This window comes from Macaca thibetana, chromosome 2 (genome assembly GCF_024542745.1).
Source record: "Macaca thibetana thibetana isolate TM-01 chromosome 2, ASM2454274v1, whole genome shotgun sequence".
NCBI classification, from domain to species: Eukaryota; Metazoa; Chordata; class Mammalia; order Primates; family Cercopithecidae; genus Macaca; species Macaca thibetana.
In genome coordinates, this window is record NC_065579.1 from 139264217 (window position 1) to 139278974 (window position 14758).

General features: G+C 51.0%; 1 protein-coding gene across 8 annotated transcripts in view; it reads left to right on the top strand.

Annotated features, from left to right (window-relative positions):
- Nucleotides 1-13457, top strand: part of MTMR14 (myotubularin related protein 14) — a 271851-nt gene extending 258394 nt beyond the window's left edge. For 2 of the 8 annotated variants that reach the window (XM_050778621.1, XM_050778619.1), the window contains 3 exons: nucleotides 700-879; nucleotides 8436-8591; nucleotides 12855-13457. In XM_050778621.1, the coding sequence (XP_050634578.1) occupies nucleotides 700-879; nucleotides 8436-8591; nucleotides 12855-13038 (520 nt within the window). In that variant the 3' untranslated portion in view covers nucleotides 13039-13457. The other 6 variants (XR_007723173.1, XR_007723174.1, XR_007723172.1 and 3 more) reach the window with 6 other exon arrangements.
- The last annotated feature ends 1301 nt before the right edge of the window (nucleotides 13458-14758 follow it).

Below are 14758 nucleotides of genomic sequence, written 5' to 3' on the forward strand. Positions count from 1 at the left end.
ATAAAGGGCTAGGGCTCCCTGTGGGACAGAGAAGCGGCTGGGCAGGGTAGGGCAGGGGGGTGCTGGGAGGCTGGTATTAGAGGAGCTCCATTGTATCATTTGTTGGGGAGATAGGGGGCCATTTTGGAAAAAGAAAACCAAAAAGGTGGGTATAAGATGATAGGGAATTGGGAACTTGTTTGAAGGTCAGCTCCTTTGAGAATTTCATGAAATTGAGACCCTGATGACTTTCACCATAGACATATGGCTCAAGATGTTGTATAGCACAGTCCTGAGTGGTGGCTCATATTTATAATCCCAGCACTTTGGGAGGCCAAGGCAGGAGGATCACTTGAGCCCAGGAGTTCGAGATCAGTCTGGGCAGCATAATAAGACCCTGTCTCTTAGGGGGAGATAAAGAAGGAAAAAAAAAGATTTTGCATAACATATGGAGGTGGGCAGTGACTGAACAGTGAGGAATCATTTTCTAGCACATACTTCGAGGCCAGTAGGCTGGTGTGATTTGGATGCCATAGACCCTCCATAAAGACCCAGCCCTGCTACCCATGGCCCTGAGCTGGAGAGAGTGCTAATGTTTGCCCACTCCTATGTGACGTTTTCCCAGTGGAAGTAAAGCCTGGGCCTGAAATTCAGTGAGGGTGGGCAGAGGGCTTTGCCTGCAGTGGCCCCTGGCTCACAGCCCTGCTCCTTCCACTGCAGGAGGAAGAGCCACTCATCCTCTCCACAGAGTGTCCTCTGGAACCGGCCACAACCCTCAGAGGACCGCTTGCCTTCCCACCAGGGGCTGGTGGAAGCCAGGTCTTCCAGCTCCTCATCCTCAAACCATTCTGATAACTTTTTCAGGATGGGTAGCAGTCCCCTGGAGGTCCCCAAACCCAGGTGAGGAGCTCCAAAGCCCTTGCTGTTGGAAGTGGCTAGCTTTCCCCCTTAATAAGACTGGAGGGTCGGGGGCCCAGCACCTGAGCTAGGGTCTCAAGATGGGGTTTCTAAGCTTGCAGGCCCAGTATTTGGAGGATGGGTTAGTGTTTGGTAATAAAGCAAGGGCTGATTTGTAGAGTGGTTTGAGACTCCTTCCTCGAACCCTAGCAGAATGCAGGGGAACCCAGAAGTGCTGTGGCTGTGATGTGATGGTGGGGAATAGGGACTGCCTCCACTTGTTACCTTTGGCAGATCCCAGCCCCCTAGGCGCACCTCCCATTGTGATTGAAGAGATGGATCTAGATTCTGAGTCCCTTCTGGCTCTCACATCTCAAGTCTGAATTGGTGGAGCAGTGAGAACAGATGTTAGGGAGATGAGCTACATGTGTGTGGCTGGGACAAACGGTGGTGACTGCACACCTGGAAAGGGAGCAGCTCAGCCAGGATGGCCGTGCCAGGGCTGTGGCTGAAGGGTGCTGCAGGAATGGTGCTTTCTGGGTGAGTTTAGAGCTGAGCACGGGCCAGAGGCTAGGACTGAGGATTGGTCTGGCACTTCGGAAAAGCATTTCCTACCACTTTTTCCACTTCATACTCCCGTCGAAAGAATCCTGTAAATTGCTTTGTTTTCTAAAGCTTTGAGAATGCCTCGCCTTTCTGGAGCGAATAAAGCAGTGTGGGACTTCAGGCCCTTAGTGAATTCCAGGGAGAAAGGGGCATTTAGAAGAATGGGCATGAGCTTTGGAGTCCATCCCAGATTCAAGTCAAGCTCTGCCACATCACATCCGTGTGATTTTCAGACTCAGTTTCGTCCTTGGTAGTAATAGGTCTGTTAAGAAGAAAAACATTCTGAAACTTCTGGAACCCTCCTCCCATCACCCCTCTATGATTTTTCCCTCTGGGCAAAAACAGGCAATGAAGGAATATGGGGAAGAACATCCTCTGCACGTAGGCAGAGCAGATAAGCGGGAGTGGGTGTTCCAGACTGCACTGCCCACAGGGGCCCTGTGTGCTCACTCCTGAGTGAGCTCTTCAGCTCAGAACACTGCCTGAGTGCTGGAGCTGAGTCTGTGAAACCACGGCCACACGCTGTCTGGCCCCATAGGAGGTGTCTTGGAAGTGGTGGGGCAGAGACGGGGCCAGACAGACAAGCCCATGTGCTGGTGCCCCGTCCCATCCTCTGTGTGCATGCCTGCTGCCGCATCACTCTTGTCTGCACCCAGCTGTCTTCAGGGCCACTCTGGGGCTGCAGTGGCACTGTGTGACCCTCACTGTTCCAGGCTGTGGCTTTAGGTCATGGTCCCTGCGTCCTTTTCTGCCTGTGCAGCATTGCTGAACTACTAGGGAGAAAACCAGAAGGTTCCTCTTGTCCTCTGGGTCCTGCCTCAGTCTTAACTGCCCAGACTGCAGTGAGCTCCCAAGTTGAGGCAGCACCCCATCACCCATTACCACACCCTAGCTCGCCATCTCCTGCCTGCCAAAAAATAGCACTTTGCAATCTTGTGATAGTGTCCCTCAGTCTCACAGGTGACTTTCTGCTTGCAGGACGTGGCTCAGGCTCTTGTGGCCAGTCAGGATGGCCACCAAGGCCCTCTCTTGGGAGGCTGAGGAGGATAAAGGTTGTCCTCCTGACCTCAGAGCCCTGCACACTGGGACTTGGCCAAACTTGGGATAGCTGGACCAAGATGGGTGCAAGGCTTTGAAAGGCATGGGGTGGGCGACTGTGAGGTGTTTGATCCTTCTGCTGGTCTGTTTGGGGGAGGCCTGTCTGGAGTCAGGCTTCTTCTGACTTGGATGCCTATTGGTCAGAGGTTTTGAAAGTCTAGATTATTCAGATTTGGAGCCTTCTAATTATATATTTCCATTACCATTAAAATTAATTTAGTATCTTAAAGTGCCTAAGGGATTAGCTTCCCTGCCTCTTAGGTAACAATAGCCAGGTCTTTAATGTGTTAGGAGAAGCTGTATGGAAAGAAATCTTTTAGTGAAGCTGTCTGTGACAACCAAAATTCTTCTAATGTGAATTCTTTGGGTTTTTATATGCTCCAAATTCTACAGGCATCTCTCTTTTAAAGCAGGATTCCCCCATGGAATGAATCTGTGAAGCTTTGTTCAAAGTTAAGTAGTAGGTATGAATCAGGTTGGGAAGAAAGTTCTGTGGGGTGCCAATTCTTACTAACCCCCAGCCCATACCCCTTATTGGCAAGCCTGGTGGTTTTTAATCATTGTTAGCTGTTGCTGCAGCAGCTTCTGATTAAGCTGCATTTCTGGACCATTGTTAAATCTCTCCATCAGTGACAGGGTTGAGGGCTGAGACGGGCCAGGACCAATGTTCTGAGCTCACATGCCTCCCCCACCTCTGGTTAGCAGGTCGCTACCTTGCATGGCCTTGGCCTCTGCTCTGGAGTCACACATCCTTTAGGAGTAGGGGGGTTGCTAGCACAGCATTATCCATGCCCAAGGAGGGATGGTGCCACCACTGAGCCCAGCTTGAAGCCAGGCTACCTGAAGAGCAGATGAAGTTTGCTGGGGGATGCCCAGCAGCCTGGTTGAATAGCTGAGTAGCAACACAGGGACCAACCTCTGCTGCCCGGTTAGCTACTCTTCCCCCAACCTCCACCACCTGCTAACTACTCTTGAGCAACTAGCTCTGTCCTAGGCTGTCTGCTTGTGGGTGGGAGCAGGGTAAGTTTAGATTAGGTGACAGCCAGGTCCCCTCAGAACCCAGGATTCTATATCTTAGTTCAAGTACTAACTGTGTGTGACTTCATGACATATCACTTGATGACTTTCGGTTTCCATTTTCTTATCTGTGTAATCAGAGGCTTAGGTAATTCCAAGGTCCTTCCTAGCTGTACACCTTCAAACCTTCTGTATCAGCCTTGTCAGATGTTTTCAAATGCAAGTAACAGAAAACACATCTCACTGACTGAAACAGTAAAGGAAACACATTTACAGTCAGCCCTCCATATCTGCAGGTTCCACATCCATGATCAGCCAACCAGATTGAAAACATTCAAGATAACATAAACAATAGAAAGTAATACAATGAACATGCAGTATAACAACCGCGTACAGAGTATTGACATTGTATCAGATAATCTAGAGATGATTTAAAGCATATGGGAGGATATGCATAGGTTATATGCAAACACAAGTGACCTTGAACAATGCAGGGATTAGGGCTGTCCCTCACCCCATTCAGTTGAAATCTGTATATAATTCTGACTCCTCAAAAACTACAGATAGCCTGCTGTTGACTAGAAGCCTTACCAATAACATAAAGTCAGTTAACACATATTTTGTGTGTTATCTCTATTATATACTGTATTCTTAGGTAAGCTAGAGGAAAATAAAATGTTAAGAAAATCATAAGGAAGAGAAACTGTATTTCCTGTGTGTTCAGTAGAAGTGGATCATAAGGGTCTTCTTGCTGAGGAGGCTGAGGAGAAAGTGGAGGGAGGGGTTGTCTTGCTGTGTAGGGCAGCAGAGGCAGGAGATAATCTGCATATGAGTGGACCCATGCAGTTCATGTGTGTTGTTCAAGGATCAGCTGTGCTACTACATTTTATGTAAGGGATTTGAGCATCCAAGGACTTTGGTATTGGTGGGGTGGTAAGTGGGTGGTGATCCTAGAACCAATCCCCTGTGATAAAAAGGAATAACAAGGAACAACTGTATATAGAAAAGCCTCGTGGAAAATCAGTCTTCCAGTGCAGCCTGATCAAGATTCCAGCTCTATTTCCCTGTAGTTTGTTCCCATTGCCTCCTTCTGCATGTTAGCTTTGTTCTCTGGCCAGCTTCCCTAATGGTGGCAAAATGGTTGACAGCAGCTCCCAGGATGACATGCTGCTTCCTTTCTCACATCCAGGGGTCACATGAGAGCCTCTTTTTTTCAGTTATAGGTAGAAGCTGTGTGCTTTACTCCCATTGGAGGTTATGTGGTGGTCCATGAACCGATTTCTGAGGTGCCCACCCCTTATCAGGAAGAAAGATGAGTGTATTATTTCAAGGGCTTTGGTCAGACCTGGGTTTCAGTCGTAGCTTTGCAGTCCTAGCTGTCTGACTCGGAAAAATCACATCCCTTCTGAGCTCAGTTATTTTATCCTGTTTTTAAAGGGGGAAAAATGATTCAGGCCCCCGTAAGTTTGGGTTAAAATGAAATAATGGGTTGGACTTGATGGCTCATGCCTGTAATCCAGCACTTTGGGAGGCCAAGGTCAGATTATCGTTTGAACCCAGGAATTCAAGACTAAGCTGAGCACCATAGTGAGACCCTGCCAATACAAAAGATAGATTAGATAGATAGATTGGATGGATGGCTAGACAGATAGATGGATTGGACTGGATTGGGATGGATTGGGATGGATGGAGTAAATACTCGTAGTAGATACCTTTTTACCAATGCCCAGCAAACAGTAGCTGTGGTTAAGGATTTGGCCTTATCAGTCATTTGTCTGAGAGCCTATAGGCCCTGTCATGGCACTAGGCAGCTGCATAAAAGGCCAGGCCCACATCCCGACCTATGTGTTCTTGCCTGGGTTGAGCCAGCTCGGTTTGTGTGAGTATTCTTGTACCCGCTTCCAGAAAGGACTAGCTAAAAGACACCTGCTCTGAGTTGGCTGTCAGTAGGGCATCTGGGGAGGTGGGAGCCCGTAGCAACTACAGCTCTGGGTGCTATGAAGAGGGCCCTGAGCTGCATCCCACTAAGGAAGTGAAATGTTGCTGAGCTCCCACCCTCCTAGGCAGAGGTCCGAGCTGCTGGGATGTGGACAGGTGACCTCTGAAGCGTTGTCAGCTCCACCACCATCCAGTTTGAGGGTTGCTTGGTCCCATGTTCTCTCCAGTTGTGTAGTGGGAGAGCAGAGGGGTTGGAGATTGGACCACTCTGTTTGCTGCTCAGGGCAAAAGGGTTTGGGCTCTTGTTGAAGCTGGTTAAGTTACCTGTGTTCTTAGACTGACTGGAAGGCTTTTCCTCTCTTCTCAGTATATGGGCACAGGTCCTTACTCCCGGTGACATGACCCACTGTAGATGTACCCTGCAGCCGGCTAATCCATGGTGGTATTTGTGGACACTTTCCTGCTTAGCATGGCCCTTTGCCCTCAACCCCAGGAGTTGAATGGTCACTTTGTAGCCCTTCCTTTGACAAAGGCCTCGTGTAGGAAAACTCCTTTGTAGCCAGTGTGCTCACTCTTGAAAAATCCCAGAGTCTGCAGAAGATGGCTGCCTGCTGAGAGATGCTTCTGTCCCCTGGGATCACACACACTGCTGCTGTCTGTGCTGCCTAATCCATCCAACAGCTGCTCCAAATGCAGTTCTTGGCCGATGTTACCTGCTGGGACATGGGGGAAGTAAAGGGAAGTGACTAGCCCAGGGGACCTGGAATCCTTGAGGGGAGCCAGTCAGTAACTCCCTCCCATTGGCCATGTTTCCCTTGCCAGTGTTACTCTTTGGCTCTGGGGCAGCGGTTTTGGGGCCTGAGAAACTTCCCCATGCTCCTGGCCCCAGCTGTGCCTCGTCCTAGTCAGCATCCCTTCCATTCCCTCAACATTCTGGGTTTTAGCTGTTGTTTTCCCACAAGCTACTAAAACTGGAAAAGATTCTACCCTGCAGCTTGAACAATAGATGAGATTTGTGGAGCTAGGATGCGCCTCAGGGTTGTGCTGGCTGAAGGCCTAGTGTGACCTGGAGGAGGCACAGGGCAGGCTGCTCCTGGGGAGCTGTCTCTTTGATTTACAGACTGCCTGAGCCCAAGTTTCTCCATCTAGAAACAAGGAAGCCCTGCTCTGTCGGGCCCTAGGGGCTTCTGTCAGGTGACAGACCATGTCCTGTTCTCATCCCTAATGCTGCCATCACGCACCTTCTAGAGTTTAGCAGGAATGATGAATGTGGTAAGTCTGTATGTTGTAGGGGGTTCCGATTTATGGCAGCCTTAACATAGAAAACCATCTGTTTTTCCTGGTCCCAAGGTGGTTCTGTTTCAGGACAAATGTGCAGTCATTCTTGGTTTTAAAAATCTCTTCTCAGCTGGGTGCAGTGGCTCATGCCTGTAATCCCAGCACTTTGGGAGGCCGAGGTGGGCAGATCACCAGAGATCAGGAGTTCAAGACCAGCCTGGCCAACATGGTGAAACCCCATCTCTACTAAAAATACACACAAAAAAATTAGCTGGGCATGGTGGTGGGCGTCTGTATTCCCAGATACTTGGGGTTACAGTTGGGAGGCTGAGGCAGGAGAATTGCTTGAACCCAGGAGGCAGAGGTTGCAGTGAGCCTAGATCACGCCATTGCACTCCAGCCTGGGCGACAAGACTGGAAAAACAAAAACCTCTTCTCACACTCCCTAGCTGTGATACATCAGGCAAGTATCTTCACCTGTCTTACAGATGGAGATGGTTAAGGATTGCCAGAGTTGCAGTGCCTGGCCAGCTGCACTCCAGTGGCAGCTGCTTGGGGATAAGACTGGCCCAGTGACCAGTTGGGCTGTCATCTCAGACTAGGAGCCCTTGACACCAGCCAGCTGGGGGAGCCAAGGCCAGTGAATGTTTTTCTCCACTCCCAATCCCTGCTCTTCATTCCTGTTTCTGGGTCCCTACTTGAACACCTCCTACTGTTTTTGGATGAAAGAATAAAGGGTCAGGCATCAAAGATGATGTCCCTCTGGGGACTGGGACCTGGGGTAGCAGGTGGAAGGGCCTTGTTTGATGTCTCCCTATCTCCTCCCTCACCCGCACTGGCTGGACTACTGCCCAGGACAGAAGAGAGGGGTTGGCTGAGTGGGGAGGAGGCGGAAGCAGTAGATTCCCAGCACAACTTTCTTCCTCCCACCCCCCAAACCTCCATCTGAAGAAGGCCTGATGAAGCTGTCAGGCTGCCTGCCTGATTCATCCCTTCCCTCTGGGCATAGCCACTGAGTCTGTTGGGCTGGGCTGATGCTTCTGAATACAAACTATGGCACTTGGAAGGCACTGCAGAGAAAGGGGGGACTTCAGGACTCCCATTCCATCACTCTTCAGTCTAGGTCATACCCTCCACAATCCCCAAGAGGCCTGTTCTGTCTCTTCTGATGGGACTCCTGGGTTCTGTGTTGCCCACCCTGCAAATCTGCATGCCAGGAAGCATGGGTGACCCGGCTGCTGGTACACCTTCATTTGGGTGCTAGCCTTGCTCCCTTCATTTGGTGCTGTTGAGATTGTCCTTGCCATGTTTGCTCCCAGCACAGGCACGCCCTGGCCCCAGGCTGTGGCTCTGATTCACTCTTACTGCCATGCTTTGTTCTCGTTTTTTGCTTCCACAGTAAGTCTGCACAAAGTACTGTCCTCACAGCTGAGCTTACCTGGTGATCTGTTCTTTTTTGTTGGTCACTACTTGTCCAGCTTTTTTTTTTTAGACTTTTGGAGACGGTGATTGACAACAGAACCTAGCAGCCAGGGCCGTGCTAGCCCCCCAGTCCCCTCCAGAGCCTGTGTCAGGCATATGACTGACTGCATCCTCTCCCCTCTCTCTCCTCTCTGCCCCAGATCAGTGGACCATCCCCTGCCCGGATCCTCTCTCTCCACAGACTATGGCAGCTGGCAGATGGTAACGGGCTGTGGCAGTATTCAGGAGCGGGCTGTCCTGCACACAGACTCCTCTCTCCCTTTCAGCTTCCCGGATGAGCTCCCTAACAGTTGTCTGTAAGTGTCTTGCTTGAGAAGGCAGGATACTCCCCTGCCCATGTGAAAAGCTGGTGAGCAGTCAGGAGTGCTGGGTAGGAATGAGGCAGAGGCTGGCGCTTGGGAGCTGGCCTGGCCTCCTCCCCCTCCCCTCTCAGCTGCTGAACCTGAGGTATGAAGGAGGCCTGTGGCTGGTCAGGAAGTGCACTGGTTTGTGTGTTCACTCTGCAGCCTCTAAAAACCATCCACTGGTGTCTCAGGTGCACCCAGAGGGAAAGCTGCTGGACTGTAACTATAGAAGATTCTATTTCTGTATAAGCCTTTGCCTGACATGAGAATCGTTTGAAGGCAGAACAGTAGGATAGTGAAGGTAGGTGTATGGTGGAGGCCAGAGCCAGAGTGGTGCTGGGTTAGCCCAAAGCTGTGCTCCTGAGCAGAATCTAGGGTGACTTGCCGTCTCTACCCACCTTGTCTTCTGTTTTTGCCTCTGGGCAGGAATAAGAATTGGATGGGGATTCTAGATCCCACACCTACAAAACCCTGAGTTTCCAGCCCCTACAATGTGTCCACCTGACTGGAGCCGCTGCCTCTGGGGAAACCACCTGCCCCTGGCCTGTTCTGCCGCTTCATGGATGTCAGGCAGGAGAAAGCCTCCGGTGGCCGGGGGAGCAAGACCTGCTCCTCAGCTGTGGTGCCTGAGGGCCCCTCAGCAAGCCTTCCCTTCACCTCCATACCATGGGCTGGATGAATGGCACATGCTGGGGCCTCACCGCCAGCACCGCAATCCAGCTTATCCCCACCCATGTTGGTGGGTTGGAAGCAAGGTGCCTTGCGGAGTTGGGAAGGGAAAGGGGGCCCTAGATCCTAGCTGAGGGCAGTCAGGAGCCAGTCAGACCTTGAAATTCCAGGATGGCACAGGTCCTGGCCCTGCAGTTGTGAAGTCACCAAAGAGCTTCTGAGGTCACTGTGCCTGGCACAGCCTCCTCTGCGGCCAGCCCCTAGGCCAGAAACAAGATCTCTTCGATTTTTGAAGGTTAAATATAAAAAAATTGCAGGCCGGGTGTGGTGGCTTATGCCTGTAATCCCAGCACTTTGGGAGGCCGAGGCGGGCAGATCACCTAACGTCAGGAGTTCGAGACCAACCTGACCAACATGGAGAAACCCTGTCTCTACTAAAAATAAAAAATTAGCTGGGCGAGGTGGTGCATTCCTGTAATCCCAGCTACTCGAGAGGCTGAGGCAGGAGAATCGCTTGAACCCAGGAAGCGGAGGTTGTGGTGAGCCAAGATCGTGCCATTGCACTCCAGCCTGGGCAACAAGAGCGAACCTCTCAAAAAAAAAAAAAAAAAAAAAAAAAATTGCACCTTTCTGTAGAGACTTCCTACTCCAGCCCCGTTTGCCCAAAAGCCGTCTCTGAAGGAAGCACAGATATCCCTGCTTGATAGCACCCCTCACTTACCTGGGGTCAGCCACTGAAACTGGCAACTCCAGCCCCAGATCACCCACCCTAGAACCTACTAAATTTAGGCCCCAGGCAGCACTGCAGGCTCCTAGCCAACCCTTTAGTTCTGGGAGGTTCTCAGAGGAGGGCTGGATTCTGTATGATCTCAAGGCCTCCAAGATTGTGGGATGCGGTCAGAGTTGATTCCTGTGAAGCCGTGTAGCATGTGGGTGCAGCACTTGGGCTTTGGTATCAGAGAAACTTAAGTCCAAATCCTAGCTGCTCTATTCACCAGGTGTATCTTCGAGTGTCAGCCTTGCCTTTTCTGAACCTGTTAGCTCATCTCTCAAGAAGGAGTGGCACTGTAGTACCTCCCTTGCCTGGTATGTGTCCTTAAATGGATCACATAGCCTCTCTTGTTTTCTCGTCTCTCAGGAGGTTGTGGTCTCTGTCCCTTCCATCTCAGAAATGGGCAGCCCAGCCGTGGCGGGGGCTGGGGGGAGGGGGCAGGGCAGTGAGAATGCTCATGTATGGATCTTTGGATGTTCCCTGTGAGTGTAAACTAATTGGTCTGTTTCTCCTTCGTATGCTGTAAGGAGAAGCTAAGGCAAGCATGCATGGCCTTTGGCCTGTGTGAAATTAGAAAGTAAAAAGATCTTGGGCCATGCTTCTCCCCCAGGTACCAGGAGAGACTTCAAGATTGTTCATGGTAGTGCAGGAATCCGGTCTTAGCTCCATGTTCTTAGTGCTGCTGCAGGAGCAATTTGACTTTTCTTTGCCCAGAGCCTACTGCTTCCATCTCTCACGTTTCACTCCCACAGATCTGCTTTCCCTTGAGTCCTGTCTATCTCTGCACTTACTTACCTCAGGACTGTCATTTATCCTCAGACACCCCTCTGCTCCCACAAGCCCTGGGTACAAGTCATTGAGGCTTTGGGATTGGGTTCACTTCAGCTGCCTCTGACAGATTTCCAGGGAGGGACTGTCCAGGCATTGGTTTCTTGGGGGCGGATTTGGAGCAAGATTAGTAGGCATGGCTGGTCTTAGTATTTAGATGAGGGCTCTTCTCATGTAGGTCTGTGACCCCTAGAGAGGGCCCTCCAGGGACCCATCGGGGGAACACCATGTGAGTACTTGACCTTTGAGTCGAGTCCACGGGCCTCTTCTATTAAAGGCCCTTGGAGATGTCACACAGCCTCATGTGGAGTCACACTTTGATAAGCCTGAGTTGTGTGCACTTGTTTCCCTTCTTGACTTGTAATTTCAAGGTAAGGAAAGAAGAGGGGCTTTCATCTGTGATCAGAGCCTACAGAGGCCAAGAGAGGAATGGGGGATAGAATCAGAACACAGATCTTTCTGGAAAAGCAAGCACCCTTTCAGCTGTTTACCTGGGAACCACAGTGACGGAAAGTGTAGCTAAAGCCCTAGAGGTTTCCAGTGGGGAACCCTGCCCTCAACCCAGCAGACAGTGGGTTCTTCCAGGGCAGTAGCTTCCTCCTAAGATGCGACATGTCTACGCCTCAAGGCTGAGGCCTTTTTCTTTCCTTTTTTTTTTTTTTTTTTTTTTTTTTTTGATACAGTGTCTCGCTCTGTCGCCCAGGCTGGAGTGCAGTGGCGCAATCTGGGCTCACTGCAAGCTCCGCCTCCTGGGTTTACACCATTCTCCTGCCTCAGCCTCCCGAGTAGCTGGGACTACAGGCGCCCGCCACATCGCCCGGCTAGTTTTTTGTATTTTTTTTTTTTAGTAGAGACGGGGTTTCACCGTGTTAGCCAGGATGATCTCGATCTCCTGACCTCGTGATCCGCCCGTCTCGGCCTCCCAAAGTGCTGGGATTACAGGCTTGAGCCACCGCGCCCGGCCTCTTTTTTTTTTTAAGACACAGTCTTACTCTGTTGCCCAGGCTGGAGTGCAGTGGTGCAATCTGGCTCACTGTAACCTCTGCCTCTGGGGATCAAGCAATTCTCCTGCCTTCAGCCTCCCAAATAGCTGGGATTACAGGCACATGCCACCATGCCTGGTTAATTTTTGTATTTTTAGTACAGACGGTTTTGCCATGTTGGCCAGGCTGGTCTCGAACTCGACCTGCCTCGGCCTCCCAAAGTGCTGGGATTACAGGCGTAAGCCACCACACCCGGCCAAGGCTGAGGCCTTTCAACAGCTGTGGCCTGCTGCCAGATTTCAGGGGCCTCCTTACTGTTAGGTATAAAACTTCATGCCTCAGCTTGCCCTTCCCAAGGAGTGGAAGCAGAGAGCTGCTGGGGCAAATTCCCTCCTGCTTAGCTACCCTCCTTCCAAGTGATCGCAAAGAAAGTTATTTTCATAACAGGTCAGGTCAGGCCAGGCACAGTTGCTCACGCCTGTAATCCCAGCACTGTGGGAGGCCAAGGCAGGCAGATCAGTTGAATCCAGAAGTTTGAGACCAGCCTGGGCAACATGGTAAAACCCCATCATGGTGACATGTGCCTGTAGTCCCAGCTACTTGAGGGGCTGAGGCGGGAGGATGGCTTGAGCCCGGGAGGTTGAGGCTATAGTGAGCCCTGATTGTGCCACTGCACTCCAGCTTGGGCAATAGAGTGAGACCTTGTCTCAAGAAAAAAAAAAAAAGGTTAGTGTCCCAGTAAAAGCTCCTGTTCTAGGTGGGAACAGTAGCCTGAGGGCTTTGAGAAATGGTTTAAGGGAAAACAGGACCAGATATCTGGGGCCTGAACCACAAGGATAGCATGGCCATAAGACAGACACTGGATTTGTCCAGTCAGAAGCACAAGGACAGGTGGTGTGGAGGGAGGATGCTGGGTCCTGTCCCAGGGTAATGTCTTTGTTCTTTCTCTTTCCCTCCCCATAGGCTTGCAGCCCTGAGTGATCGAGAGACTCGGCTGCAGGAGGTGCGCTCAGCCTTCTTGGCTGCGTACAGCAGCACGGTGGGGCTTCGGGCAGTAGCCCCCAGTCCCTCTGGTGCCATCGGGGGCCTGCTGGAGCAGTTTGCCCGTGGTGTTGGACTCCGGGGCATCAGCAGCAATGCCTTGTGAAGAAGCCAGCCCATGACAGTTTCCTGCTCCTCTCTCAGCTGAGCCCTTAGCAGAATCAAAGCCATGCCTGGCCAAAGGGGTACTTCCAGGTCAGGGGAAATTTCACTCCCCCATCTCCATCATGTACATGGCAGCCCCAAAGCTGAGCAAGGCCAAAGACAGGGTTTTCCAATCCCCAGCCTCTTGACTGGTGACCACCACCCCTTCTTGTCACTGTCTCCCACCCACCCCGTCTTTGCTGGGATTCCCATCAACTCTCAGAACTGTGTGGGGTTTCCCTGGGGCCTTGTGGAAGCCATGACTTCACAAAGACCCTACCTCTCAATTCTTGTTTCCTGGGGAGGAGGGATCACCTGCACTGAGAATGAGGCAGTTTGACACAGATCACAAAATAAAATCAAAGTCTTTTTAAACAGCCACTCGTGTCCTCATTTGGTTATTGTCTTTGTGGAGCTATTAGGAAGGTTATCATTGTCCTTTTTGCTGGACAAGGGGTGTTTAAGTGGAGGACAGGTGAAACAGGAAAAGAACTGGCGACAGGTGTACCTCTCCACTCGTGAGCCATGGTAGTCCTGCAGTGGGGACAATACTTAACACTGTTGAGAGTAGTGGTTCTCGGGCCTAAGCAGGTCCTAGTCACCTAGGGAGCCTGATTAGCTCTGCACATTCCCAGGGCTGCCTGAGTTTTAGCCTTTGGGTTGCTAAGGAAGTTGCCTGGGAATTAGGAGCTGGAGGATCTTTTTTTTTTTTTTTTTTTTTTTTTTGAGATGGAGTCTCACTGTCATCCAAGCTGGAGTGCAGTGGCACAATCTTGGCTCACTGCAACCCCTGCCTCCTGGGTTCAAGCGATCCTCCTGCCTCAGCCTCCCGAGTAGCTGCGTGAACATGCCACCGTCCCCAGCTAATTTTTGTATTTTTAGTAGAGATGGGGTTTCACCATGTTGGCCAGGCCAGTCTCAAACTCCTGAGCTCAAGTGATCTGCCTGCCTCGGCCTCCTAAAGTGCTGGGATTACAGGCATGAGCCACCGCACCCGACCAGGATCTTCATCTTTAACAAGTTCTGTAGGCAGCATGGTCCTTGTACAAGTGACCTACAGCCCTTACCTTGAGGCCTGCCTACGGAGGAGGGACTGGCTTCTGAAGCTTTGGAGATAGCAATTGGTGTGCATGTGGTGGGGGAGAGCCTGGCTGACCACCACTCTCTTCTACAGTGTGGCCTACAGTAGATTGCGTCATGAGAGTGTGTCCACATCTGTAATGCCATGAAAGTTGTGAGGGTTTAAAGGCATGGGCAGACAGCTTTGCACGGTGCTTAACAGCCACCATTTACTGTCATCAATGTGAATACCCAGAGGACAAATCATAAATACCAGTGAATGTTGAGCACTTGCTGTGTGCTAAGTGCTTTCCTTGGGTTATCTCAGTAAAATTTTATAGCACCTAAAGTAGCTGCTGTTAAGGGCCTTTCTAACGGTCTTTCATGGTCAAGCCACAGAGATGTTGAGTAACTTGTCCAAGGTCACACAGCTAATAAGAGACGTACTTTTCCTATTCAGAGACCTAGGCAGGCTGGGAATGGGAAAGGGCAGAAACACTAAGGGAGTGGCTCAGTAAGAGGCAACAATTCCAACGCCCACCAGGTGCCCCAAATGCTTCAGCATCATGGACAACTCTAGGGGGCTTGGGTTTCCACCCCAGAGAGTTGGCAGGGTGGACTCT